Source organism: Panthera pardus, unplaced genomic scaffold, assembly GCF_024362965.1.
Source record: "Panthera pardus isolate Hobbes unplaced genomic scaffold, ASM2436296v1 HiC_scaffold_24, whole genome shotgun sequence".
Taxonomy (NCBI): Eukaryota; Metazoa; Chordata; class Mammalia; order Carnivora; family Felidae; genus Panthera; species Panthera pardus.
In genome coordinates, this window is record NW_026526810.1 from 110,699,233 (window position 1) to 110,723,406 (window position 24,174).

Consider the following 24,174-nt stretch of genomic DNA (forward strand, 5'->3'; position numbering starts at 1 on the left):
GGAATAAACATGCACAACTGCCAACACTAATTCTACTTCTGGTCCTTTAAGTTCTAGGCAGGCTAAAACACACCCATTAGCCACGTTCTATGTCAAAAGTCCTCTGAAGATGGGACGCCTGGGTGGTTCAGTTGGTTGGGTGTCTGACTCTTGATTTTGGTGCAGGTTGTGATCTTGTAGTTCGTGGGATGGAGCCCTGCATTGGGCTCTTCACTAATGGTGCAGAGCCTGCTTGGGATTTTCTCTCTCTTCTCTCTGCCCCTCCCCCATGCTCGCTCACTCCTCTCTCTCTCTCAAAATAAATAAATGTAAAAAAAAAAAAAAAAGTCCTCTGAAGGGAGCACATGAAGAAACAACCTTGTGGCTTTCTGTGGTATAAAAGGCACAGTATGCTTTTTAGCAGAAACAAATGATGCCTCTTTGACTTTGTACCATAAGACCTATGCTTAATATATAAGAACTGTAGTGATCTTGTGGGCACACTAGAGTTTTATATCATGATTTGGGGGAAATTAAGGCTATATAGCAGTAAGTACACTTTGTATCTTGAGAATTTTTGTCATTTTAAAGAAATTATCTAAGTTTTTCAATTCAATCAAAATGGAGAGTAAAATAATCTACCCACATCTAACTCCAGGAATTTTCCTTTTTTTTTTTTTTTTTCAGGTTCTCTCATACCTAGTATTTCCTGAGATAAGGAGTAAAATAGTTATAAGAAGGTGTATGTATATTACTATTCTGACTTGCCTTCTCCCAGAACAATTTCAAATACTATTTACTTAAAGTAGGCTCCACACCCAACGTGGGGCTTGAAACTCATGACCCTGAGATCAAGAGTTGCAGGCTCTACCAATGGAGCCAGCCAGGTGCCCCCAGTTTCAAACACTATTTAAAAAAAGAAGTTTTGGAAAGATTCCACAGCTTCTGTTCATTAAATATTCTGTGTTCTAGGGAAGAAGAGAGCAGGCATCTAGCACACTAGGGAAAAAATGCCTGTGAGGCAGGTGGTGAGGCATCTGAATGCAGCAGGGGGGTTTCTTTTTTTAATAACATCTTTGTGGTAGAATTCACATACTATAAAATTCATCCTTTTAAAATGTATACATTTCAGAGGTGCCTGGGTGGCTCAGTTGGTTAAGCATCTGACTTCAGCTCAGGTCATGATCTCACACCCTGTGAGTTCAAGCCCTGCATTGGGCTCTGTGCTGACAGTTCAGAGCCTGGAGCCTGCTTCAGATTCTGTGTCTCCCCCTCTGTCTGCCCCTCCCCTGCTCATGCTCTGTCTCTCTCTGTCTCAAAAATTAAAAAAAAAATATATATATATATATATTTAAAAAAATTAAATGTATACATTTCAGTGGTTTTTAATATATTCACAGAGTTGTACAACTATCACAACATCTAATTTTAGGATATTTTTATCCCCCCCAAAAAGAAACCCTGTGCCTATTCCTCGCTTCCCCCAGCAACCTGATCAACTTTCTGTCTCTGTGGATTCGCCTCTTTTCAGAGGGGAGGACATAAACAATCCAGTTGGCTTCTGGGAAGGTAGTATACTAATAATAAATCCTTGAGTTTGTATAGCACTTAATGGTTTACAAAATGCATTCACAAAGTCCCCTAAGTATCAATAAATATCACAAAAATCATTATTACAAAAGTGCCTTGCTGTAGGGACAATTAGTAGCTCTAATGAAGCTAGTGAAGCCCCAGAAGGTGATTTGCATAGACCCAATCAAAGGCTTTGTTGGGGTGTTTTCTCCACCGCTACCATTAGTTTCTGTTCACCAGGAGGCCCATTGGAGCAGTGACACTGCAAAGAGAAGGGTCATGGGACATGGAAGCATAGTCCCTTGGAGGATGGGCACTTTTCGTTTCATAAGCTCATTTCCTAGCCATCTCTCTTCCCTCTCTCTCTCAGAATCAAGAATGATACTCTCTTTTTGAAGATTTTTTTAAGTAATCTCTACACCCAACGTGGGACTCTAACAACCCAGAGATCAAGAATTGCATGCTCTGGGTTCCTGGTGGCTTGGTTGAGTGTCTCACTCTTGATTCCAGCTCAAGTTATGACCCCAGGGTCATGGAATTGACCCCCCCCTCCCCCCCCCCCCCCCCCCGGCATTGGGCTCTGTGCTGAGCATGGTGCCTGCTTAAGATTCTCTCTTGGGATGCATGGGTGGTTCAGTTGGTTAAGTGTCTGACTCTTGATTTCAGCTCAGATCATGATCTCACGATTTGTAGGTTTGAGCCCCTAAGTCGGGCTCTGTGCTGATAGTGAGGAGCCTGCTTGTGATTCTCTCTCTCTCTCTCTCTCTCTCTCTCTCTCAAAATAAATAAACTTAAAAAAAAAAAAAGCTGTAAGAAACCTGTAGCAAAAACAAGAAAAAATTTTTGAAAAAGATTCTCCTCTTTCATGCTCTACCAACTGAGCCAGCCAGGCACCCCAAGAATGATATAAAACAAATTTAGAACAGAGGATGACCCTAGTACCTGAGGCAGGTATGGGTCTGAGAATGGAATGGGACGGTAGAGCCAGCCCAAAAGGACAGGACAGTGCTGGATCAAGGGTTCAATGTACTTCTCCTGGAAGTAAAGGAAGAAAATGGGACCTGCCTCATTAGTAATTACCAGCCCTAAATCTCTTGGTTACATCTAAATTTGACCTGATTTCAACTGAATGGATGTTCCACAAAGGTTCTTCCTAGTTACAGTTAGTGTTTTATAATTTTATGAGATGATTTTTAGTTGGCAGGAAGCGACTCCGCTACATGCTGGTGATGCCCAGCCTATAAAACAGGGTCCTTAAAGAAATAGCCACACTTCCCTCATCACCCCTATTATCCACTTCCCGCTTACGTGCTTCAGGAACTGGCTGGGAAGTCCACCTTTCTGGGGTTTCAGGGAAAACTTTGGAGAGCTGCTTCTTGTACCTATTGAAGTTTTCCAGGAAAATATGGTCTCTCTTTGCACCAATCTGGTGGATGACCTGGACTTTATCTGTGAACAGATAAATAAGGAGTCCTTAGTACCACCCTCCTTCCTGTCTTGCTGGGTTTTCAGTCACCAGGATCAGACCCAATTTCCTTTTGCTTTACTCTAAGCTCTTAGGACTTACGACTACCATGATGTGGGGGCATCCCTTGAAGGTGATTGTTGCTTGGAAATATGAGCTGGTGGCTTCATGGAGGCTTGAAACCAAAGCAGAACCTGTCTAACTTACAGGCATTGTCCCCTATTAAAAGTTAAGTACTAATAAAGGGAGATTTAATTCATTTCCTACCATTCATAAATACCTTCATCTGAATAATTCTGTTAAATGCTTTAGAAAGACTTTCAGTTGACAGTTTAGGAAGAAGATGGGGGCAAGGAAGAATAAACAGCTTGGAACATACAGACCTAGACCGTGTATCTTGGAAGCCCAAGCATCTAAAGGATAGCAAGATGGAAGGGGAAGGTAGTGGACACTTATTGAGCATGAGCCAAGAAGCATTATAGATGCTTTCTTGTCTGTACTTGAGGTGCATTTTTGTTAATATCATTTTACAAATAAGGTCCATAAGGCTCAGAGGGATTACATAACTTACTGAAGGTTAGTGGAAAGGTGCTAAGCCAGGCTCCACTAGACTCCAAATCCCACGATTTTTTTCTAACATAGCACCTCAATGGGGGATTATCTCAAAGGGAAAGAAAGAAGACAAGAGGTAGTTGTTCTCAGAGCCAAATCTGTTTACTTTATGACCCCACCCTCCACAGCCTCCTTAGTAACAGAAAGGGATAGAGAAAGGGGAAGAGGGAAAACAGTTTCGCCTGCACCAGATACCTGCCTGCCCCTCTCCCCCCCCCCAAAAAAAAAAAACCTGTGCTGGTAACTAGGGGATGTTGCCATGAACACCTTGGTCATCCAGAGCCTCTTGTCCACACTCATGACTGTTTCATCCCCTGGCTACTTTCCACCTCCCTGCTCCATTTCCACCCAGCCCCCAGCACGGCACCCCAGCTCTATTACCAAAGTATATTTCCTGTTCAAAGGTGTTGTCTGTGGAGTAAGCAAACTTTCCAGCTCGAGGATTCACCTGTCGAAAGTACCTCTGGTTCGGGGGCTGGCAGATGTTCTTTCCTTTGATACCCTCAGCAGTCTTATTGTTGCCAGGCATAGGTTCACCTGTCTGCACTTGAGGCAAGTAATTGGGCAATCTTAGCAGGAGGGAGAGAGGGAGAGAAGGGAAAGGTGGGAGATGGACCTCCTGCTTTCCATCAGACCCACAGCTCCTCTTTAAGCTCACCTCATACACACATGAGCATCTGGAAAACACCTATGTTTAACTATTCACTTTGCTCCCAAGATGCCCTATGAAGGTACCTATCAGCAGCCAACTTCCTCTTCCTCTAATAGAGCCACTCCTGTAGCCACTGGACAGTATGACAGAGTGGCCATGCTCCCAGCATTACCCTTCTTAAAAAAAAAAACAAAGACAACAACAACATTGGTGCCCTTAGAGATTGCACTGACGTGGGGATGGGAACCAATTCTATATTATTTCACTTCATTATGTATGTGCTTATTTCATGCCTGTCCACCCCATGAACATATAAGCTCCTTAAAGGTTCCATATCTCTCGTTTACGTTGTATTCCCAGCACTTTGCAGAATACCTGGGAAGTAGTGGGAATGCAGTTTATATTTATCTAATAAATGGACAGATTAATGGATTCCCACTTACTTTTAGTTCGCTTTTGGGAATCAGGGACATTAGACTAGCTTCAGTCTTCCATCTAGCTATAAATGAGAAGGAAGCAACCAGAAATATGCAGTAATCTTCCCTCAAATTGTTTAGTTCTCTGTCCTGCTGCCAGTTCGTTTTTGAGGCACTGACACATTGGCTCCTTAATTCAAAGCGAGGCAGGACCAAACCTTATTTTCCCCATGGATACATTTCTGGGAGCACCTGGATAGTAACTGGATCAGCAGAATCGCTCAGTCTGTTAGGAAAGGCCCAAAACCAATCCCTTTACAGGCAGTGGTTCTCAACTGGGGGTGACTTTGTCCCTTAAGGGGACATGTGTCAATGACTGGAGACCTCTCTGGTTGTCACAACTACAGAGTGTTACTGGCATCCGGTGGGGTGTTACTAAACATCTTACAAGGTATAAGGCAGACCCCCACAACAGGATTATCCAGTCCAGGATGTCAGTAGTGCCTAGGCTGTGAAACCTTACTTGAAGGAGATCTTAGAGAGTAAGTTGGCAGTGGAGAACTCCAAGAGGTTGATGGGACAGCACATTCTGAAATAAGGAATGTGAACTAACGCAGGAGTCCTGGAAGGGGAGCCAAGCATTCTCAAAGGTGTGCCAGAGGCCTCAGCCAGTCTACCTATAGTAAACAGGAAGCAGCAGCTCTGGCTTCTTTTTCTCCTGGATTGGCAGGGTAACACTTTGATCCTCAAATTCTGCTGTTTCTTCTTCTTCCAGCTGTTTCAAGAGCTCCAGGTCACTGGTGGAAGTAAGCTCATCCCGGATGTGGCTCCAGTCGTACTGCTGGTGCAGAAAGCTCTGCCACTTGTTGGGGGATACCCGAGACCTTAGGGGACGCTTGCTCTGGATCCATCGGGCAGTGCGCTTGTTCAGCTTTTCCAGCACGATGGCTTCCCAGGCTCTGGCCTCCTTCTCAGGAGGTGGAAGCCAGGCTTCCCTCACTTCCAGGTTCACATCTGGAGAAAGTGACAGACGTAGCACGTCCGGATCCCTGAAGGAATGAGGGATGAGAGGGCAAGGTTTTTCCTGGACTACACTTGCTGGCTTTGATTCCTTCAGCTGCTTACGTTCAACAGAGCTTTCTGTCTTCACAGCCTGGGAGGTGACCCTTGCTGAGGGACCTGAAGAACCCAAGAACTTGAAGCTGATAGGTTTCTCATATTGGGCCCTCCTGATCTGGGTAGGCTGCATGATGTGGTCTGCATTATAGAGATGGTCAAAGTTGTACTGGCTGAAAGGGATGCTGGAAAGCCCTCGCTGCCACACCACCTCCTCAGAGAAGGTAAGGTTTGTAGCAGCCTTTTTCAGATATTGGTTCTTGAGGTGCACACAGCGATGTGGGCTAAAGTGGTAGACTGGAGGTACACTGGAGACAGAGGCACATTCCTCCTTGTTCCTTGGTTTCGAAGGAGTAAAGATCATGCCCCATCCCAGCCGTGGGGGGAGTGACTGATGGAAATGGTGGGAAAGAAAGGTCTTCCCATGTTGGGTTCTGGTCATCCTTTCCCAGCAAAGGCTTCCTTCCATACTGCCTGGTCCAGATGCAGGGTTTGGAGGTGTGACCAGGTATCTGTTGAGGAGATGGGAGGAACTGATGAGAGCTCTAGGTCAGCAGAAATTGGTAGGCCATAGCAGTACAGAAAGGGAAGAAATGGGAAGACAGATAAGGGGAGCAGGGGTGGGTCCAAGTGGGGAGAAGCCACGTGAATTAGAAGAGGGACAAAAAAAAAGAAGAAATGGTGAACATTCTAAATATTCCTTGTATCAGCCCCTTGCTTCCAGTTCTGCCATTTGTTCTCAAATCTCAGCCCTTCATTTTTCCTCAAATATTGCTTTATGTATGTTCAAAAGGCTTATTTATAGCATAAAGTTCAGATACCTCAGCCTGGCATTCAGGGTTCTCCATGAGTGTGACCCCAGTTTATGAACTTGTCCGACTGTAACCTCTTGAGTCTCTTAGCTCATCTCCACCCATTACTCCCTCCACAGAGTGGAGCTTCCTTCTGTGCCCGCTGTGTGTGTTAGCACACTCCATCCTTGACAAATTCTGTCCATTCTTCCAGGCCTAGGTCAGTTCCTACCTGCTCCACAACTTTCTTGACCTTATCCAGGCCTCCATGTCCCACACAAATTTATAAATCACTCCTACTCTGTACCAGTTTCTTATCTGCGTTTTTAGTTCCAGTATAGTTAACATACAGCGTTAGTTTCAGGTGTGCAATTCACTGATTCTGTACCAGTAATTTTAACTCTCAATCCTGTGACACCTCACATTGTTAAATATTCGGCTAACTGTACTGTCCAAGGATCAGGTCTTCTGTCTCTGCTGCCCTTCCAAATCCCCCGGTACTTTACCATCTTACTACACAGTCCTCACTGTTAAAGTGTCTAACAGCTACAGGGTATTTCACCAAGTAGGTAAATCACCTCCTCCTTAATTACTGGGGCAAGCTGTTTCCATGTTTTAGCTAGCTTACATTTACTGCTTTTTTAAAAATTTTCCTTCTGGGGTGCTTGAGTGGCTTGGTCAGTTAAGCGTCTCTGACTTTTGGTTTCAGCTCAGGCCATGATCTCACGGTTTTGTGAATTTGAGCCCCACGTTGGGCTCTATGCTGGCAGTGTGGAGCCTGCTTGGGATTCTCTCTCTTCCTCTCTCTCTGCCCCTCCCTGACTTGCATGGTCTCTGTCTCTCTCAAGGTAAATAAACTTCAAAAAAATTTTTTTTATTTTTTTATTTTTTTCCTTCTGGGGGCACCTGAGTGGCTCATTCAGTTAAGTGTTGGACTCGATTTTGGCTCAGGTCACGATCTCAGTTTTCATGAATTTGAACCCCACATCAGGCTCTGCGCTGACAGCGTAGAGCCTGCTTGGGATGCTCCCTCTCTTTCTGCCCCTCCCAGAAAAATAAATAAACAAACATTAAAAAAATTTTCCTTCTGAAGTCCTTCATCTAGTAATGATAATTGACAATAATGGAGTACAGACGTACCTCAGAGATATTGTGGGTTTTTTTCCAGACCACTGCAGTCAAGCAAATATCATAATAAAAGTGGGTCTAATGGATTTTTTGGTTTCCCAAGTGCATGTAAAAGTTAAATTTTAATTGACTGAGTATGCAATAGCATTATGTTTAATAAACAACGTTCAGGGGCGCCTGGGTGGCTCAACTGGCAAGGCGTCCGACTTGGGCTCAGGTCATGATCTTATGGTTCATGAGTTTGAGCCCCGCATCGGGCTCTGCGCTGACAGAGCCTGCTTGGGATTCTCTCTGTTTCTGCCCTTCCCCCACTTGCTCTCTTTCTCTTTCTCTCTCTCAAAATAAATAAATAAACTTAAAAAAAATGTTCATACCTTAATTAAAAAATGCTAACCATCATCTGTGCTTTCAGTGAGTCATGATCAGAGATCACCATAACAAATACAATAATAATGAAAAAGTCTGGAGTATTTCAAGAATTACCAAAATGTGACACAGAAACACAGAGGAAACAAATGCTGTTGAAAAAAATGGAAGTGATAGACACAGGGTTGCCACAAACCTTCAATGTGTAAAAAATGCAATCTCTGCGAAGTGCATTAAGGTAAAGCACAATAAAATGAGGTGTGCCTGCAATTTGCTAAGGGCTTTACATGGGGAGGATATTACAGTCTTGAATGTGAATGGGAAGAAGTTGAGGCTCAGAGTGGTTAAGTAAATTGCTTCAGGTCACACAAGCCATAAGCAGAAGAGCCAGGTTTTAAACCTAGTTGCCAGATTCCAACTTAAGAGCACTTCACCTCCATGCCACATTGGCTTCCCAGGGCTTGATTGATGATGATGATTGATTGATTGATTATTTCTACTTTCTTCTGTGTATGAAATCTGACCTATTGGTGTACTTCTTTTTGTTAAGAGCCTGCTGTTATCTAGATGTCACTCAAATTAAGTCATACGTGATTAATATGATATCCCGCCAGGATTTTCTGCACATAAGACTGAATTTAGTTGTTCCATCTCTTCACAACCATGAAGGCAACATGGCCATGAGGGCACTGAGTATTTTAAAAGTTAATGTAAAAAAGTTATGGCAAGGTTAGAAAGTGGTCACAAGTGATACTTTTCCTGAAACAGTGCCTACTCTTACTGGTTGAAGATGAATTGTTAGATGAAAACAATATTAGTGTTCTTGTGCCTTGTGTATTGCCTAATAGAACATTTTATCATTCTTAACACGTCAGTGTGTCAATATCTTGCTCCTACGATAGGAGGCATTTGATCCTAAACACCTGAAAAACAGATAAGGACCAGTTCTGCCCCAAGATGACTATATGGAATGATTTTGGATGTCCCAAAATACATATATATACACTCTTTAGCCTGTGACACTAGAATCTTTGGTTACAGTGCCAGCATCCCAGAGAGAATACCATATTAGCATTGCCATTTTTTGTAAATTCTCAAGGGATAGTTATTCTCATCTAATAAGGTGGGTTGGTGAAAAGAGGAATAATACCTGATGTGTTTTGAAGAGAAATGAGGACAGGACAAAATGTTGAAGGGTTTTGTCAAAAGCGACTTGTCCTAGACGGACATAGGGTCAGAAGACAAGTGTAAGGCCAAGTTCTGCACTCCCCAGCCATGTTACCTTGGGGAAGTGATTTAATATCTCTAGTTTGTCTCAGTTTGCCAGTCTGAAAATAGAGTTTGATATCTAATTTGGTGTAGATATGAAGCTCAAAATTAAGGAGCAAGTATGAAAGGGTTTTGTTTTTTTTTTGCAAGCTTCAAAGTATTACACAACTAAGAGGAACTGTTAACTGATTTACAGTATGGACTATTGCCGCCAGAAGGCAAGTCTCTGGGGTCCCACAGTTAGATGGTGCATTGGGCACTTAGGGAACAGGTTAGGACTATTGAGGCCCTAGGCAATTAAAAGAGAAGGTGGATAGAGAGGGAAGAAGAAAACCTATGAATGGAGTTTGGAGGCTCCATATTATCCAAACTTAAATGTTACCTAGACCAACATTGAGGCACAAACATCCCCTTAAGAACCAAAAGCAGGGGGAGCCTGGCTGGCATAGCCAGTAGAGCATGCGACTCTTGATCTCAGGGCCATGAGTTCGAGCCCCATGTTGGGCATGGAGCCTACTTTAAAACAAAACAAAACAGGGTGGCAGGTCCAGGTGCCTTTGTATACTGACAGCATAAGAAATTGAATACATGGCATCCTGTAGTCAAACCTGGGATAACTGCAGACCAGGCCCCACAATCTGGTAAACAGCAACATTATCTCTGTGCCTCTCAGAACCAGGCTAGACAGGCAGGAGTGGGGCTGGAAGGGCTAGGCCACGTGCCTCCAAGTAAAACCTAATCGAAGAATCCAGATTCAAAATGAGTGATATCTCAGAGGTTCCAAATTTTCCCCTACCCTCACCCCCTGGTCTGGTACCTTTATTCTCCAGAAATAATTAAAGTGGGCTGAATGATTCATGTCAAAAGGAGTAATACCTTGCTTTTTCTTTGTTATTAAAGCAGCAGAAACTGTCAAAGAAGGCTAAAAAGCAATAAACCTTAGCACAGTATTTCTGAGAGCTTTTGAAAATACACTCTCCCCTCCACCCACAGATTTTAAGGTAGGGCCCAAGAGGGACAGTCAGCTTCTACAACAGTGTTAATAGTTAAGGATCTTCTGCATCAAGATCATTTGAGGAGCTTGTTAAAATGCAGAATCCCAGGGGTGCCTGGGTGGCTCAGTTGGTTAAGTGTCCAACTTTGCCTCAGGTCATGATCTCACGGTTGGTGGGTTCAAGCTTGGAGCCTGCTTTGGATTCTGTCTCTGTCTCTCTGTCTCTCTCTCTCTCTGTGCCCCTCCCCTGCTCGTGCTCTGTCTCTGTCTCAAAAATAAACATTAAAAAATTTTTAAAAATGAGGAATCCTGTGTGCTACACCCCAGAATATTGATTGAGTAGGCTGCAAGTGAGGCCTAGAAATCTGTATTTTAACCAGCTCTCACAGGTGTTCATACACATTAAATTGAGAGAAGCCATAGCCCCAAGAGCTAATTTTTTTTTAATGTTTTATTTATTTTCGAGACAGGGAGAGACAGAGCATGAACAGCGGAGGGTCAGAGAGAGGGAGACACAGAATCTGAAACAGGCTCCAGGCTCCGAGCTGTCAACACAGAGCCCGCCGCGCGGCTCGAACTCACGGACCGCGAGATCATGACCTGAGCTGAAGTCGGCCGCTCAACTGACTGAGCCACCCAGGTGCCCCCGCAAGAGCTATATTTGGGATATATGAAGGAAGCTTGGTGGTGGGGAGAGCAGGATCAGGGAACACAGCCTCAACCTGGCTTGACTCACACCCCTCTCTCTGCTGCCTCTTTTTCATCAGAAAGTTCCTTCATTTTTTTCCCCTCTACTTTCTAATTACTGTTCCTTGCCATGTACTCACACAGATATACTGCCGACTCCTGAGATTACTAAGGTAACTGCCAGAAAGATGACTCTGTTCCAACTCTTATCTCTTGCAAATATCAAAACTGAGGCCCAGAGAGGAAAAACATGACTAAGATCACAGTAGTGGTTGATACCTGAAGTAATACCCTTTTGACGCCTAATCAAAATCTTTTCAACTACTTCAGGCTGTCTTATATCATTCAGCTGACGAAAACTCTTTTCAGGTACTGGTAAAGTAGAAGTGTTTTGAAATTACCTTCAAAATGGCCTCCTACAACACAGTCATCAAAAGAAAGCATCTTAAACCTTCCGTAGTTTCTTAGGTTCCAAAGCTGTTTATATTGGTTACCAGGCAACCACCTCTTTAGAATTCCATGAGTCTACTCACAGAATTTGCAGGTTCAATCAGTGGTATCTTCGACTATTTATTTAATTTCCTTTTGTAAACAACTTCGGGAAATTGCCTTGTATTTATTGATTGATGCCACAATGGATTCCTTAGTCATCCTTTGAAAATGAACCCCTAGATGTGTGCTGCTCAATTTTTTCCCTCACTAGGCTTCATAAGTACTGCTGAGAAAAGGCAAAGCAGTGAACACATGAACACCCAGCTCTGGCATGAAGATCACTAGGCTGATAGAACAAACAGTAAAGTAGAATGGGTCTGTCTTTGGGGTCTTTTCTGTTCCCCTTTCATCACCACCCCCCACTGAATCCCCTTCCTTCACATAGTTCAATTCCATCTCCCCTGGTCCCCAAATCCTGGCTAGATTATCAGCTGATGACACTATTTTTACAAAGGGATTCTTCACATCCCCTATTTCTAATAGTAAAATCCCAGACTTCCAGAATACTAGTCTTCAGGAGTTCCTTTACAGAACTAATTTGTCCTGACGGTAGGGAAGATTTCTGGGCATAAGGTTCTGTCTGTTGTGTTGACCTGGGGCCATGCTATCCAGGTGGTTACCACTGAGAGAAATGAGCACTACCAAGTGAGAAAATGAGCATTCACTTCAGTGCCTGGGCTCAAGCTGTGCTCAGACCCTGGGACCCTTACAAAAGGGTGAAAAGACATGGTCTCTGAGATGAAAAGAGACTGAAAGACTTAAAAAAAATTAAACAGAATTTGGGCACCTGGGTGGCTCAGTCAGTTAAGCACCTGACTTCGACTCAGGTTATGATCTCACGGTTCGTGAGTTCTAGCCCCGCGCTGGGCTCTTTGCTGACAGCTCCGAGCCTGGAGCCTGCTTCAGATTGTGTGTCTCCCTCTCTCTCTGCCCTGCCCCTGCTCACATTCTGTCTCTCTCTCTCTCTTAAAAATAAATAAAAACATTTTAAAAAATTAAAACAGGGGCACCTGGGTGGCTCAGTTGATTCAACTTCGGTTCAGGTCATGATCTTACAGTTCGTGAGTTCGAGCCCCATGTCAGGCTCTTGGCTGCCAGCAAGGAGCCTGGAGCTAGCCCACTTTGGGTTCTGTCTCTCCCTTTCTCTCTGCCCCTCCCCTGCTCACACTCTGTCTCTGTCTCTCAAAAAGAAATAAATGTTAAAAAAAAATTTTTTTTAATTAAACAGAATTACCATGTGATCCAGCAATCCTACTACTTCTGCGTATATACCCAAAAGAATTGAAAACAGGGGCTCTTATACAGGTATTTGTACACTCATGTTCATAGCAGTACATTCACAATAGTAAATGTGAAAACAACCCCATATCCATCAGTAGATGGATAAACAAAATGCGTTGCATACATGCAGCAGAATATTATTCAGCATTAAAAAAGAAGGAATTTCTGATACATGCTACATCTATGGATGGACCTGAAAGACACACTAACTGAAATAAGCAGACACAAAGGGACAAATACTGAATGATTCCACTTATATGAGGTAACTAGAGCAATCAAATTCCTAGAGACAGAAAGTGGTTTCCAGGGGCTGGGGGGCGGTTTTCAGTTTGGGTGATGAAAAAGTTCTGGAGATGGACAGTGGTGATGGTTGCACAACAATGTGAGTGTATTTAACTATACACTTAAAAATGGTTAAAATGAGGGTGCCTGGGCTCTGTCCATTGGGTGTCCAACTATTGGTCTTTTTGTTTTTTAATTTTTTTTAACATTTTATTTTTTGAGAGACAGAGAGCGTGAGCAGGGGAGGGGCAGAGAGAGAGGGAGAGACAGAATCCAAAACAGACTCCAGGCTCTGAGCGGTCAGCACAGAGCCTGATGTGGGCCTTGAACCCACAGACATGATATCATGACCTGAGCTGAAGTCAGACACTCAACCAACTGAGCCACCAGGCACCCCTCTGCTTGGGTCTTGATCTTCAGGTCACGGGTTTGGGCCCTGCTCTGGGCATGAAGCCCACTTAAAACAAAATGGTTAAAATGGTACATTTTATGTTGCTATATACAATTAAAAAAATACTGTTTAATTATAAAAGCCATGTTATTTCTGATAGAAATTATGGACAGAGAAGAAAATTAAAACTACCCAAAATACAGGATGCCTGGGTGGCTCAGTTGGTTAAGGGTCCACCTTGATTTCAGCCTAGGTCATGATCTCACAGTGATGGGATCATGCCCCACATCAGGCTCCAAGTTGAGCCTGCTTGGGATTCTGTCTCTCCCTCTGCCCTTCCCTCGTGCTTGTATGTGCGCTCCCAAAATAAATAAACTTAAAAAAAAAAAGACATTTAAAGCACAATGGTTCAGAGCACAGACTCTGGAATCTGATTGCAGAGATATAAATCCCAGTATATCTAGTTGCTTGATCTTTAACAAATCATTTCACCTCTCCAGGCCTTAATTTTCTCATAAGGTTCTTGTAAGGATTAAGAGCTATCTATTATTATTTACTTTCTTTAGTTTCTGTGCCCAAAATACACTGAAATATCCCACAGAACCAGTGCAAAAGTAATTAGAGCTATAGGGAGTTGCATGATTAATGACCAGCAGGACGTAAGAACATTCGAAACTAAGTAAAAAGTCCTTGGGTGGCCTTATTGGGAGCAGTGGCAAACACAAATTGTGGGCTTGAAATAAGCTTACACAATTTGCAGGTTTCTCTAATAAAAAGGATATGAAAAATCATGAATGTAAAATCAAATACAAGGCCTTGGAAAGGGCCTGAAGTTAAGTTTAATGAAATACCCACTCCTAGATGGATTTTATGAAAAAGTGGGGAGGGGAGCCTGGGTGGGTCAGTTGGTGGAGTGTCTCATCTGACTTACACTCAGGTCATGCTCTTGCGGCTTGTGGGTTTGAATCCCACATGGGGCTCTGTGCTGTCAGCCTGGAGCCTGCTTGGGATTCTGTATCTCCTGCTCTCTGCCCCTCCCCCACTCGTGCTCTAGCTCTCTTTCTCTCTCTCTCTCTCAAAAATAAACATCAAAAAAATTTTTAAAGACTTGACTTCAAAAAAAAAAAAAAAAAAGTGGGGAAAAGGTGAAATGTCCCGGATGAGAAAGAGATCACGTTTGCCTAAATACAGCAACTTGACAATGCAGTATAATCTCAACTGGCTATTTTTACACCTATAAGGAATGAGGTTGAGGTCACACAGCTAGTAAGACTCCAGGCCCCTAAAATGTAGGATAGTGTAGAAGATAAGCATATACACAGGTAAATATACAAGCAAAACACCATGATGCACACTTTTAATGAAACGCCCTATAATTATTAATGGGAGTGAATCAGTCAACAAATTGATAAAACTCAATTCCAGGCCTGCACTCGTCTTAGCCATTGACAGCCAGCAGCCGGCCCCTGTGCAGCCAACACTGCACAAGCCAAAAAGCTTATGAGAAGCAGAACTAGGAAATTCTTATCCCACATAAAAAGTGCAGGTTTTTCAGTATGTAAAGCAAGTTCATGTATATCTATTTTCGCTCTTTCTTTTATTTTTTGTTTATTTATATTTGAGAGAGAGAGAGAGAGTGCGCCAGCCGGGGAGGGGCGGAGAGAGACGGAGACAGTCTGAAGTAGGCTCCAGGCTCTGAGCTGTCAGCATAGAACCGGACTTGACTCAAAATCACGAGCTGTGAGATCATGACCTGATCCCAAGTCGTATGCTTAACCGACTGAGCCACTCAGGCGCCGCTTTGGCTTTTTTTTCTTTTTTTATTTTTTTTTACAAGTAAGCTACTGACCTGATGTGCAAGAGTCTGGCCCTCCAAGCTCAATTTGGCGTCCTCCTTGGCCGCACAGGGCGCTCAGCATGCAGCTGAGGCAACCTGCCACTAGAGGGTCTCTACTGGTTTCTAACTTTCTCCACGGTGTGAAATGCGGTCAAAAGTCAAAAGTCAAAAGACAAAATGGTGGTCTCCTCTGCGGCTATGCTGCGAGCTTCTGGACTCCGCCGATGGGGTCAGCTGCCAGGCTCTCCAAAGCTATGGTCTGGTGGCCGGGTCTCGTGGGCACCTGCCCGGAGGACAGCGACCTGGCGCCTGGAGCCCGCGGGCCGCGGCTGCTGGGACGAACCCGTGCACATCGCGGTGCGCGACCTCGCTCCCGGACAGCCCGTCACGCTGAGCGCGTCCCTGCGCGACGAGAAGGGCGCGCTCTTCCGGGCCCGCGCGCTGTACCAAGCGGACGCCGGCGGCCTCCTGGACCTGGCGCGCGCGCCCGCGCTGGGCGGCAGCTTCACGGGGCTCGAGCCCATGGGGCTGCTCTGGGCCCTGGAGCCCGAGAAGCCCTTGGTGCGGCTGGTGAAGCGGAACGTGCAGACGCCCTTCGCCGTGGAGCTGGAGGTGCTCGAGGGCCACGAGCCCGACGCCGGGCGGCTCCTGGGCCGAGCGGTGCTGGAGCGCGACTTCCTGCGGCCGGGGATGCGGCGGGTGCCGGTACGCGCGGGCCGGGTGCGCGGCACGCTCTTCCTGCCGCCCGGTGAGTGCGTTGCGTCCCAGGCTGTCCTGTCTGCCTTTCTCTGGCCTCCTGCAGGTCTACCAAGAGTAAGGATGTAACTCCCAACATTGCAGAGGTCTGTGGGGACGTTAAAGTGTACCCTGCCTGGGGAGGTGGCTCTCTTGCTCCAAAACTTAGAGGTCAGTTAGAAGACATCATAAGGAAATGGAAAAGACAGTTGTAAGTAAAAGCGAAACATTTTATAGGTAGTTCCAAGTCTTTAACGACTTTTAAAATAGTTTCTCAGTATAGCAAGTTTACTTCTAACTCCCACAGTATATCAAGGTTGAGGAAACTGGTATAGGGCGCCTGGGTGACTCAGTCCATTAAGCGTCTGATTCTTTGTTTTAGCTCAGGTCATAATCTCAGGCTTGGTGGGTTCGCAACGCCTCTGTGCTGACTGCTTGGGATTCTCCCCCCCCCCCCCCCCCCCCCCCCCCCCCCCCCTCGAAAGGAAGAAAGGAAGGAAAGGGAAGGAAAGAAGCTATTTCCCTAAAAAAAAAAAAAATCAACATGGATGAATTTCAAAAAGAGTACTGAGTGAAACAATGAAGTCCCAGAAGAACACATTCAATATCACTCCATTCAGATAAATAAAACTCAAAAAATAGGCAAGATAAAATACTGTTTAAGGTACATGTATAAGTGGTAATACTGTAAAGAAAATTAAGAGAATGATAAAATTCAGCATAGTGAAAAGGGAGAGAAGGGGCACAGATACTCGGGGCTTGGATAGTTAGTACTGAGTTATTTCTTAAGGTGTTGGGTGTAAAGTGTTTGCCTTATCATTTTTTCAGATTTTGCATGTTAGGTATAAACTTTTTGTGTAAATGGTAAAAATGTCCGATAAACAGAGTCTAGCTTAATGCATTTGAGATTCATTCATGCTCCGTATATCCAATCGTGTCTTCTTGTTTCTTAGTAGTACTCCATTCTGTGGGTATACTTCAGTTTTATTCATTCAACAGTTGAAGGACGGGGGTTTCCAGGCTGGGTTTCAAGTCTTTAGAGATTACGAATAAAGTCACTGCAAACTGTTGCATACAAGTTTTTGTATGAACACCAATTTTCATTTCTCTTGGGTAAGCACCTAGGAGTGAGATTGTTAAATCATATGATTAAGTATATGTTTACCTTTATAAGAAATTGCTCAACTGTTTTCCAAAGTGGCTGTATTGTTTTGCATTTCCACCGTCAATGTATGAGGGTTCCACTTACTCTACATGTTCTCTGGCATTTGGCATTGTCACTTTTGGGGGGGCAGTGGGCAGTGGTTTTGCTGTTTTCATTGTCTACTTGTAAATTATTTTTAATTAGAAAAGTAATGCATACTTAACTGTAAAAAATCTATGGGGCTTTGAAGCTCTGGGCATAGGGGAAATGTGGATTGAGCCTGTGCCACTGTCTGGATCTTTGAAGGCCAGAGATCTTCTAACATTTCTGATTGTCAGCAGAAAAGTTTGACATCACCAAGTAGACAACACATGGCTTTTGACACCACTGCAAAGAGTTTAAGAAATAGTTCAGTTTTGTGTTTTGCTTCTTCCAAAGAACCTGGGCCCTTCCCTGGGATTGTGGACATTTTTGGAGCTGGAGGTGGCCTTCTGGAATATCGAGCTTGTCTGCTGGCTGGCAAGGGTTTTGCTGTGATGGCTCTGGCTTATTATAACTATGAAGACCTCCCCCGGGGCATAGAGACCCTCCACCTGGAGTACTTTGAAGAAGCTGTGAACTACCTGCTGGATCATCCTGAGGTTGGAATGTCTCTAGGTTTTGTGATCTGTGTATCAGGTGTTCTCCTGACTGCTCTTGGTTTTGATACAACTTGACAAATTCACGACAGCTACTCCCAATACCCAACACACATTACCATTTATAGTTCTCGTAGACAGTTTGTCTGCAATTATATGTTACCATATATTCTGCTACTAAAGATGTTCTTCTTCGGTTTGGAATTTTAAATTCCAGTATTTTATAGTTTATTATAATCAGCTCAAACACATGTGAGAACCCTAAGTTCGATACAGGAAGGAGAGGGAAAGGGAAAGGTAATCACTTATCTCCAGAAGGCCGTAGGTTAAATGTTTGTGTCTAACAATGCTCCCTTCTTTGTGGCCCTTCTGAGAACACAGTATTAAATGAAGAACTGGGCCGCCAAAGAAGCTAGTTATTAGGAAGTGCTTTGAGGGCTTTATAGGTTCAGAGTATCAGAGGATCAGAAGATACACCTTACTTATTTTACAGTTCAGAGCTCACAGTGGATGGGAAGCTGTGGAACTCTTAGAAAAGGTGATAGGGTGTAATGGCACCAGCACAAGATGTAGACAGACAAAAGTTAAAGTTAAATGTAAGTTTGATTTCACCAGCTAGTAACTAGTTCCATGACCTTGGGGCCTCCCTTTCCTCCGAAAAATTGGGATGGTAATAATATATCATTTAATTCCTAGTACTTTTCTTTTATGAGGAGTAAATGGTTGAAACCAGTCAAGGGTGCTATTGGAGAAGTCATAAGGAAAAAAAAGACTGCTGTTGACAGGTGACTCAAATGGCCATTTGGTTTTTTGTTTGTTTTGGGTTGTTTTTTTTTTTTTAAGTTTAGTCATTTGTTGAGAGAGAGACAGAGAGAGAGACTTAACCAGGCCCCATGCTCAGCACACAGCCTGATGTGGGGCTTAAACTCAGGACCCTGAGATCATGACCTGAGCTGAGATCAAGAGTCGGATCCTTAATTCTGGAGCCACCCAGGCACCCCTCAAATGGCCACTTGTAATAGAAGATTTTGGTAACTGTGGCAAGAGCAGTCCTTGTGGAATAGTGCAAACCCAAGCTACCCTGAGGGGATTTGGTAGAAAAGGGAAGACGAGAAGAACAGCTACAGACAATTTTGTCTCCACAAATTTTGCTGTAAAAGAGAGTAGAAAACTAGGGCAGAGTGGATGTGAGGTGGAGGGACTGTTGTGAAAATGGAAGAGGTACTAGAGCATTTAAGTATGCTGATGGGAATGGGCCAGTTGAGAAGAAAGTTATGAAAGAGGAGAGGGAGATGATGTAATTGTAGGAGGGAAGTCCTTGAGAATGAGAGTGGAGGAGATCCCAAGTACAAGCAGCAGGGGGCCTTTGATAAGCACAGAGATGCTTCTTTGGAAACAGAAGAGAAGGTATAGAGCTTGAGTTCACATGGCACTAAGTAGATCTCGCAGGGGGAAATGAGGAGCAGTTCCTACTGGGCTATTTATTTTCTCCTCCAAGTATGAAGAGCTGAAAGTGAAAGAAACAAGGTTAAAGGTTAAGGGGCTTGAGGAGATAGGAGGTGTGACACTGTCTTTTACAGAAGTGAGAAGCGCACATAAGTGAAATGTGGCAGGATAGATGGGAAATATGGATGCTTATCTGAAATTTGTGGTCATGAAATGAAAGTAAGCTCTGTCAGCATAAATGTGTAGTTTTTTTTCCAGCAGTGTTCACTTGCACAAATACAGGCCTGGAGGAAGTGAATAGGGGGGTTTAACCAAGGTTAGTGTTTTTCCAGGAAAGTATGACCAAAGGCAGAGAGATCTTAGAGTTAAGGGTGGTTACAAGGACGTGATAATAACAAAGAAGCTTGAAATCTAAAGTAAGTGAGAGGCAAGTAAGAACACAAGAGACATACTGATAGTTAAAACAACAGTGGTAGTCAAGGCCACCCAGAGGTGGAAATGGGTGGTACAAGAATGGTTAACCTGGAATTATTGAAGGTGGTGATCAGAGAGTGGAATGCTTGAAGCTGAGGTTTTAGAGATGAACTACTCACTGATGATGACTCAGTTTAGGTTATGACAGTGGGAGTGGATGGCTGAGACAGGGTAGGGAAAAAAACATTGTTCAAGTTTGAGGTCAAGGAACTGAGAAGCCAAAGTATTTACTCTGTCCTCCACATGGTTGTTGAAGTCACCCAAGAATGATGATGGAGAGACTGTAGGAAAAAAGACAGAGAGGAAGAAAAGTAAATACCCCAAGGTTGTAAAATTGGCAAATGGTAGAGCCCAGATTCTGACTCAGTTCTGCCTGGTATCCAGTTCCAGGCACTACAGATCATGCTGCACTGTTCATGGACTCGTTCTCCTCTCTCCTCTGTTCTTTTCTCAGGTAAAGGGTCCAGGAGTTGGGCTGCTTGGGAGTTCCAAAGGAGGTGATCTCTGCCTCTCCATGGCCTCGTTCCTGAAAGGCATCACCGCCGCCGTCATAATCAATGGCTCTGTGGCCAATGTGGGGGGAACCTTACACTACAAGGATGAAACTTTGCCTCCTGTGGGCTTCGACCAAAGTCGCATCAAGCTGACCAGAGACGGCTTGGCAGACATTCTGGATGTGCTGAACAGCCCTTTGGAGGGACATGACCAGAAGAGTTTCATTCCTGTGGAAAGGGCTGAGAATGCCTTCCTGTTCCTAGTAGGTCTGGATGACCACAACTGGAAGAGTGAATTCTATGCTAATGAGGCCTCTAAGCGCTTACAGGCCCATGGTAAGGAAAAGCCGCAGATCATCTGTTATCCTGGGGCAGGGCACTATATTGAGCCTCCTTACTTCCCCTTGTGCCAGGCTTCCCTACACACCTTGGTGGGTGGTCCTGTCATCTGGGGAGGGGAGACCAGGGCTCATGCCATGGCCCAGGTGGATGCTTGGAAGCAGCTCCAGACTTTCTTCCACAAACACTTGGGTGGGGGAAAGTCAGACAGACTCTCTTGAAGACATAACCCAGTATTTGAAGGTTGTGAGGGTGAGACTTTTATATGCTAAAAAGTATCAGTTAGGGGCGCCTGGGTGGCGCAGTCGGTTAAGCGTCCGACTTCAGCCAGGTCACGATCTCACGGTCCGTGAGTTCGAGCCCCGTGTCAGGCTCTGGGCTGATGGCTCGGAGCCTGGAGCCTGTTTCCGATTCTGTGTCTCCCTCTCTCACTGCCCCTCCCCCGTTCATGCTCTGTCTCTCTCTGTCCCAAAAATAATAAATAAAAAACGTTGAAAAAAAAAAAAAAAAAAGTATCAGTTAAAGTCAATTCTATCTGAGGTATTATGCTAACACTTTTGGGTTTTTATTCCTTTCTCTTTAAATAACATTACTGTTAAAAATAGTCTCTGTGGGGAATAAGTTTAGGAATTCCCTGAGCTTGCACCAATGGGTTAACAAGGTTTAGGATGAAAGTATCCAAGGTAAACAGGGCGAAAGCACCTCCAGCATAGTACAAAAGCATAAGAATGGGAAGCCACAGAATGAAAGCATCCAAAATTAGGTCAACAGGGAAAAGCGCTCCCAGCATGGTACAAAAGCAGAAAGCTGCTTTCACAGGAAGGAATGTCCAGAATAGGTCAACAGGGCTATAGACAGCAGCAGGGTGAAGCTGCTCAGAGTGGAGCTAATTAGCCAAAGAAAGTTGCCTTGTTGACCCTGAGGTAGCCTGCTGTATCTGTCTTCTCCCTTAGGCAAGTTAAGATAAACAGACACAGAGCCTCGTGCCTGTGTAAACAACCATCTGCTCAGCGGAAAAGGTTTTGTTTTGTATTGACCCAAACCCTTAACACTACATATCTTTGAAACCCCCTTTCTCTCACACACATGAGTTAATGTTCATGGTTTCATGGTCTCTTTCTGCATGTTCATCACTTTTGTAAGCGTTCTGATCCTAATAAAAACAGAGCAAAGATCCTTACTCAGGGCTCTTGTCTCCTCCCAGACATTAGCCTCTCTCACATTTAATTCTGCATCCACTCTCTTGCTGGACAAGAGAGAACTCCAGACTCAAAGTCTGCAACAAGTCTCCATACAAACAATGTCAGGAATGAAAAGAGAGCCTTAAGTATAAGCAACTTTTATTAAAGTTTAAAATTGGGACATTACAGATAAAGTTGCTGTTTCCTTTCAGTGGTCTCAGCCTTGTCTCCACTGTCGGGGAGCAAGAATTCCTGTCCTGTCATAAGTCCTTCTAGCTGGACTAAGAATCACATTGACATAAGACAGATTAATAGGAGAAAATCAAATTTAATAGCATATGCACAGGAAATCCACACAGACATGGAAATATATTTACAATTATAGAAAAAGAAAAGGAAGATTTTTAAAACTTTTTAAAAATGTTTATTCATTTTTGAGAGGGAGGCACAGAGTCCAAAGCAGGGCTCAAACTCACAAACCGTGAGACCATGACCTGAGCCAAAATCAGATGCTCAACCGACTGAGCCACCCAGGTGCCCTGAGGAAAGGAAGATTATTAAGATGTAAACATGGCAACGTGATCTTTTTTTCTTAATATGGATTATGATTTATATTATTTATATATCCCTTTCTCTTCTGTTTTTTCATTGAATTTTTCTAAATTGCTACATTACTGAGAATCCTGCCTCAGATTCAGATAGCACCTAAATAAATAAAATGTCATTTTGAAAAACTCTAGCAAGGGTGCTAACTTGAGGCTTGTGGTTTCTGGCTCTGCCAAGTCAGGACTAAAATAGAAGAAAATTGAGAACTAAAAGAAACAAAAATCAGGATGCCTGGGTGGCTCAGTCAGTTAAGCACCCGACTCTTGATTTTCATGATCTCTCAGTTGTGGGATCAAGCCCTGCATCAGGCACTTCACTAGCTGTGGAACCTGCTTGAGATGCTCTCTCTCTCTCTGTCTCTCTCTCTCTGCCCCTCCCTCCCCCTCTTGTGGGTGCGTGTGGGCTCTCTCTCTTTCCTTCAAATAAGTAAACTTTGAAAAAAATAAAGAAGCAAAAAGCGATGGAAGACTCGAAGATTTTGTTTTCTTTTTTTCACATGAAGAAAATGTGCTGCTTATATAGTTTCTAGTCCCCACTAACCTCAGTGGGCTGAGGGATGCCTCTTCCACCCATGCCCAGGAATGTAATAGCAGGTAGGTAGCTTTCTCTGCAATGCTGATTGTGCTTTCTGCGTGCCTTCCTAAGCACATGGGCAAGAAAAACCAGACTGGTTTAACTATACTCTCCAAGGCAATCTCTTCCCTTGTTCATCATGCTGGAATACTTAGCATCCTCAGAGATTGTGGAGCAGGTTCCTGAAAGAGCCTCAGGACAGAAACAAAAAGATGTTAAGAATGTGGATGGCCAGGGACACCCGGGGGGCTCAGTCGTTCAAGGATCCAACTCTTGATTTCAGCTCAGGTTGTGATCTTGTGGTTTGTGAGTTCCAGCCCCACATTGGGCTCTGTGCTGACAGTGTGGAGCCTGCTTGAGATTTTCCCCCTCTCTCTGCCCCTCCCCCCACTTGCACTCTCTGTCTCTCTCAAAATAAATAAACTTTAAAAAAAAACAGTGTGGATGACCATGTTCCTTGACTGGGCCTTAAAGCACAGACACGGGGAGGTGAAGAGACCCTCCTTTAATCCCTTCTGAAATAAGATGGAGGTATAAACAAGTGGGGGAAGTAACATTTTAGTGTAGAGGTGAAACAGAATAAAAGTGCCATGGAGACAGTATTATATAAGGATGAGACAAACCACCTCCAACATGGTAGAGAGGTGGGGAGGACTTAAGAGAAGTGGCATTTCAGATGGGACTTGAACTACAGGTAGGACTTAAAATTGGGGGTTATTGGCCTTTTTTTAAAGGTAATGTATGTTTATTCTAGAAATCCAGAAAATACTGAAAACTATGAAGAAGTCAAAAGGCAGGCAGCTGTACCTAGTTACTCACTACCAAAGTGTACAGGATGGAAAGGGGGACAGGGAGTAACTTTGTGATGAGGAAGCTTGACAAATGCTACCTTACCCAGGTAAACATCAGTGATAAATTGTGTTGATACCACGTACGCTTGATGTGACTGATGTGTTGAAAGTGGCACTTTAAGTCTGCTGTCTTCCTCCCAAGAACCTATAACCCTAGTCTCAAGTATCAAGCAAGCCCGAATTAAGGGACATTCCGCAAAAGACCTCACCAAAATACTCAAAACTGTCAAGAACGTGAAAAACAAAGTCTGAGAAACCATCAGCCAAGAAGCAGCTAAGGAGACATGACTGTAGAAGTGGCTTTTAGGCAAACAGGCTTGAGCAATGGGATGCAGAAAGGGCCCAGAGCGACCACCTGGCTGA

General features: G+C 44.0%; 2 protein-coding genes across 7 annotated transcripts in view; one reads left to right on the forward strand and one right to left on the reverse strand.

Annotated features, from left to right (window-relative positions):
- The window catches only part of HEATR4 (HEAT repeat containing 4), a 49,191-nt gene extending 33,703 nt beyond the window's left edge, over positions 1 to 15,488 (reverse strand). For 4 of the 5 annotated variants that reach the window (XM_053889575.1, XM_019427075.2, XM_053889573.1 and 1 more), the window contains exons 1-4: positions 15,343 to 15,488; positions 5,374 to 6,324; positions 4,010 to 4,197; positions 2,860 to 3,000 (exon numbers count right to left, since the gene is read on the reverse strand). In XM_053889575.1, the coding sequence (XP_053745550.1) occupies positions 2,860 to 3,000; positions 4,010 to 4,197; positions 5,374 to 6,281 (1,237 nt within the window). In that variant the 5' untranslated portion in view covers positions 6,282 to 6,324; positions 15,343 to 15,488. Of the gene's footprint in view, positions 1 to 2,859; positions 3,001 to 4,009; positions 4,198 to 5,373; positions 6,325 to 11,326; positions 11,640 to 15,342 lie in introns of those variants that run through there. The other variant, XM_019427077.2, reaches the window with a different exon arrangement.
- A 1-nt stretch (position 15,489) lies between these two features.
- Positions 15,490 to 22,848, forward strand: LOC109253800 (acyl-coenzyme A thioesterase 1-like). Of its 2 annotated transcripts, XR_008417258.1 has the most exons (4): positions 15,490 to 16,078; positions 17,648 to 17,850; positions 20,222 to 20,881; positions 21,120 to 22,848. XR_008417258.1 is itself a non-coding variant. In XM_019427086.2 (3 exons), exons 1-3 carry the CDS (start codon positions 15,508 to 15,510, stop codon positions 20,819 to 20,821), a joined length of 1,374 nt encoding a protein of 457 aa, XP_019282631.2. In that variant the 5' UTR covers positions 15,490 to 15,507; the 3' UTR covers positions 20,822 to 20,883. The 2 variants fall into 2 exon arrangements, 1 of the variants encoding a protein (XP_019282631.2); XM_019427086.2 differs by lacking the exon at positions 21,120 to 22,848 and having other exon boundaries at positions 20,222 to 20,883.
- The last annotated feature ends 1,326 nt before the right edge of the window (positions 22,849 to 24,174 follow it).

Coding starts and splice junctions, on each gene's coding strand:
- LOC109253800 (XM_019427086.2), top strand. CDS start 15,508: ATGGTGGTCTCCTCTGCGGCTATGCTGCGAGCTTCTGGACTCCGCCGA. Junction 16,079..17,647: donor CACGCTCTTCCTGCCGCCCG/GTGAGTGCGTTG, acceptor CTTCTTCCAAAG/AACCTGGGCCCTTCCCTGGG. Junction 17,851..20,221: donor ACCTGCTGGATCATCCTGAG/GTTGGAATGTCT, acceptor TTCTTTTCTCAG/GTAAAGGGTCCAGGAGTTGG.